General features: G+C 35.5%; 1 protein-coding gene across 1 annotated transcript; it reads right to left on the bottom strand.

Annotated features, from left to right (window-relative positions):
- Positions 1 to 463: 463 nt before the first annotated feature.
- LOC110035910 (transcription factor bHLH30-like) lies at positions 464 to 4,028 on the bottom strand. Its single transcript, XM_020740240.1, has 2 exons — positions 3,229 to 4,028; positions 464 to 1,597 (listed from the first exon to the last, which is right to left on the bottom strand). The coding sequence occupies exons 1-2, from the start codon at positions 3,508 to 3,510 to the stop codon at positions 1,130 to 1,132; spliced, it is 750 nt and encodes a 249-aa protein (XP_020595899.1). The 5' UTR covers positions 3,511 to 4,028; the 3' UTR covers positions 464 to 1,129.
- Between the last annotated feature and the right edge of the window lie 373 nt (positions 4,029 to 4,401).

Raw genomic sequence — 4,401 nt, 5'->3', positions numbered from 1 at the left:
TATATATATATATATATATATATATTTGAGGCCTTGAATATTATTAAAATTAACTCTTCAAAAAAAAAAAAGGTCATGTACATATAATAAGTGAGATAAATGAATGACGCCAATACCAATCCTTCTAAAGAATTTGAAGTAACATTCTTTTCAAAAAAATTGGAAAAATCATCTATCACAATGCAAAAAATATATGGAGAATGAGAACCATGCCGAGTTTTGCTAATCATTTAAGAAACCAAAAACTAAATGGTAGTTATGATCAATTTATTCAGATTAAATAGTACCTAATTTCCCATGAATTTATTGCCGAGCTCTTCTAAGCATTTAAGCCAAAAATGATGAGCACAAACAAATCACCAAAGGTAATATAAATCTATAAGTCTATGACAAAAGATAAATTTAACAAGTAAGAACATAACATTTACAGACACATAAATCTCCCAGTCATATAAATCAGAAATGCAAAACTAAAAAGTAAAGAGAAAAATCACAGTAATATACATTATTTATGATCCAAATCTCAACAAAAGCTTAAGAAAACAAATTGTAGGCAACCTGAGCTTCACTCTCTCCTACTGCAGCAATCATACCTTCCACGTAAGTATTAATTTTGTTTAGAAGACCAATAGGATGGAATTTATCGCCTGACCTCGGCCTACAGAAAGAAACCAAGAAAAACAATTTCCCCTAAACAAGATCATATAGGACTTTTGAAGCACCCTATAAGAATCCCAAATCTTAATTGATAGTTATATTTCTATCACATATAGGATGTTTAAAACTCCAGTAGTAGTAAACACCTTAATCAGTGCCTTAATGCTTAACTTCATGACTAAAATGCAAACTTATCCCCCCTCTAACAAAACCTTGCCTCGCATGCCCGGCAAAGACTCTTTTCATCAACCTCAGCATTGATGATCACAGCAATCCAAAGCATTCCAACAAACACTTGAAACCCAGAAATATCACCAAGATCATGTTTGGATGCAAGGAATATGGGTGTTAAGGACATGAAAATGAATTCAAAAATCTGAATTCAATGGCTGTTCGAACTTTAATTTGATTTCTCTCACTTCCCTTTATCTAAAACATAACCCCAAATATTCCAACAAAGTATATTTATATCTCATGAAGAAGAAGATGAAGATTCGAATAGTGAAATCCTGCGCTTCTTGCCAGGAAAGCAGGCATTTGGCAGTAAATCCATGGAACTAGCCCGGTAAAGTACAGATTTGAGAGCCTGGTGAATAGTTGTTATCAATAAATGCCTCTCAAGATCATTATTAAGTCCTTCACCAGTCATCACAAAGACAAATTTGACTCTGCCACCAAGAGATGAGATCTCAGCACTTATAGTCTTTAGCTGTAAAGACTCCAGAGTATGCTTTAAATCTGCTAGAAGTCCCAGACGGTCATCACAGCAGAAGGATGCTTTGATTGATAAGCTGTTGTTGCTTGCACCCACACCATCGACCTCAACCTTCAGTTCGTCAGTGTCAGATGGAATGGTACAAAATTTCCCAATCTCGACAGCATCACTCTTCAAATTCTTAATGTGGTTAATCACTTCAGCAAGCAGCCCAGCTTTGTCCAACTGAATAACATAAAGAGTTAGACTATCCCTCTTATCATTTTAAAAGGATTGAACTAGCAAATTGTTCCTCAGCATTGCAAAGAGAAGAAATTTTCATCAATGATACAAGGAATGATGAACCAAAGAAAATCAAATAAACAAAGGGAAGGAAAAAAAAACTGCTTTTGTACACATTTGGGCATGCAGCAGATGAAATTTATTCAATTAAAATGGAAGTACTAAAAGATAGGAATAGGAATTCGTGTCAGGAAGAAGAAACATGGTGTCATAGTCTATCAATTAGCCATAGCAGTTTCAACTCCCCTGTCAATAGTAAAAGCTAACAGTTATGCAAAGTTCTTTTTACTAGATTTGATTCAAAAAAATGAGTAACAAACATAATTTTTTCGAGGACTACCCTCAAGAAAAATGTTTTACAGAGAAAATATATCATGGAAATTACAACAAAAATATCTTTCTTTATAGAAAAAAATGACAAGATAACACCATAAAATTTAACTAAGGAATGATTCATCCATACAAAAAAAATACTCACAATGAATGCTTCAATAATAAATAAGAACAAAAAGTCAATGCTATGAGCAGATTATAAAAAATTTTCAAACTCGCTTACTTGAACTAAGATCCTAAAATAAGTTACCTCAAAACCAGCAGTAAGTAACACAGAAGGAGAAAACCAAATATCTTGCATCATAAATTCCATCACTAACTACTGTGGAACCCCTTCATCAAACTTCTGAAACATGGTGCTTATATTTTATTTATTTTTTTTATTTTCATGTATTGGGATGGGGGCATGAATTCACACAAGCACACTAGCGCATACTCTACAGAACATAATAAATCTAAAAATCTTTGAGAAAAGTGCCACAAATATAATTCGAATGAAACAATCTATGAGCTACATTTTGTGTTCAGATTATCTTCACAATAGCTGATCAAATACCTAGATGAATGGATCAATTGTAGACAGTCATGTCAAAAAATTAACAGAAGCACCAAGAGAACCTAAATTACCAAAGTATAAATCTCAAAACACCAATTGTTTATCCTATAAAGACAATGCATTAGAATTCAGTATTGTTTTGAAAAAAGTCGCCATTAATCTTCTTAAGAAACTTTGTTGGATTAGCATTATGACAACTAATATAAACTAACTTAGAAACTCCACAGATGCTCTCGGAATTTATAGCAGTGTTTTTTTCTTAACAAAAAAGTCCCAAATAAAGGAAGCCCCCCTACCTCTGCAGCAAAGTTGAGCAGTAATCTTCAATTCAAAAGCTCCTCAAACATTCCATCTCCATAAAAAGTAAAAGCAGAAGATTTATCTATGGAAACCACTCAATATGAAATGCAATAATTCTAGAAGACTGACTAAAAGTAAACCCAGGCAATCCATTAATTAATTTATCAGTTAAGAATGTCTCTTCCAGAATTTCTCTTCCGAACACATCTACCATTTAAAAAAAAAAAAAAAAAAGTAATAACTCAGCTCATCCCACTAGATAAAAACAAAAGCACACCAAGATGATGAAAAAAAATAACACAAAACAACTAAAACTCTGCACTTCCGTAAACAAAAAAGTAAACCAAACAAGAGATTCTGGGCGTAAGAAAACAAAGGGACTGACCTTATCAGCGCACGGAGTCATCCTCCTGAGCGTAGAAAGATGGCCATTAATCCTCTCCCTCCTCCTCCTCTCAGCCTCGCTATGACTCTTCAAAGCCATTGCTGACCTCGCATCAGCAACGCCTCCTCCTCCCCTCTTCCCCAGCTTAACCGGCGCTTGAACCAGCTCACCGCTCTCCCCATCCAGAATTAATGCCGCTACAGACGAAGTACCAACACGAAACATACCACCATCCAGAAATCCCCCAAAAGCCCTTATATCTCTAAGTGGAATCGGATCCATCTCCCCACCAGGACCCCGAAGCAAAAACTGAAACCACCGCAAAAGAATCAAATAACAGAAAATCAAATCTTGCAGAACTCACGAACCCGGCGGGCGGCTGCTAGGGCATAACCAGATTAGACTAGGGCGACTTAGCTTTCTGACTTCTCCGTCTACCAGCTCGCTATTTGATCCATCTCTTCTCATTCTTCTTCCACAGATCCTTTCCATCACGCGGGGGATAGTCGGAGATCTGATAAAAAAAGATCAATAAGAGAACGGTATCATCTTTGCTCTCTCTTCGAATTCAATCATCCCTTTTCTTTATCACTTGATCGTTCCTGGATTCGGTCAACTTCTATGAAACCCCAGAATCTCCGAGTTAATAGAAGCTGTAGCCGGAGAAAGACGGCGACCTTTATTGTCTGGGTACCCGACAAATCGGCGAGAGGAGTCTAGCTCCAGGAAATGGAGGTACATTCAAATGAGAACGAAGAAAGGCATATATATTTGGCTTGGAGTGGGAAGCAAGGAGCTGAATTCTTTAAGATTTTTAATATCTGAGTAGATAAGATGGGGGGAAACTTTGAGCATATGGTGATTAAATAAACTTGTTTTTATATTTCCCCAGTTTTTAGAAGAACTATTTTTTTAATTAAAATAAATACCCTAATTCAAAAGAAGTTAATTGTTGAGAGCAAATATAAGAAATTTTGTTGCGTGAAAAAATTGGGGTTAGGATATATTATGCATTCAGGTGGCACGGATATTTCTAAAAATATGTCATCTCACGGGTCATAACGGAAGAACACTATATAAGACATTCTAAAAATGCTATTAATTTTTTTTTCAGGCACGAACAACCGTGATTCCCCCAGACGGTGCTTAGAAATGAGCTTAACGTGATATGTG

This window comes from Phalaenopsis equestris, unplaced genomic scaffold (genome assembly GCF_001263595.1).
Source record: "Phalaenopsis equestris unplaced genomic scaffold, ASM126359v1 Scaffold200668, whole genome shotgun sequence".
Classification (NCBI taxonomy): Eukaryota; Viridiplantae; Streptophyta; class Magnoliopsida; order Asparagales; family Orchidaceae; genus Phalaenopsis; species Phalaenopsis equestris.
This window is presented reverse-complemented; position numbering and strand designations above follow the sequence as displayed.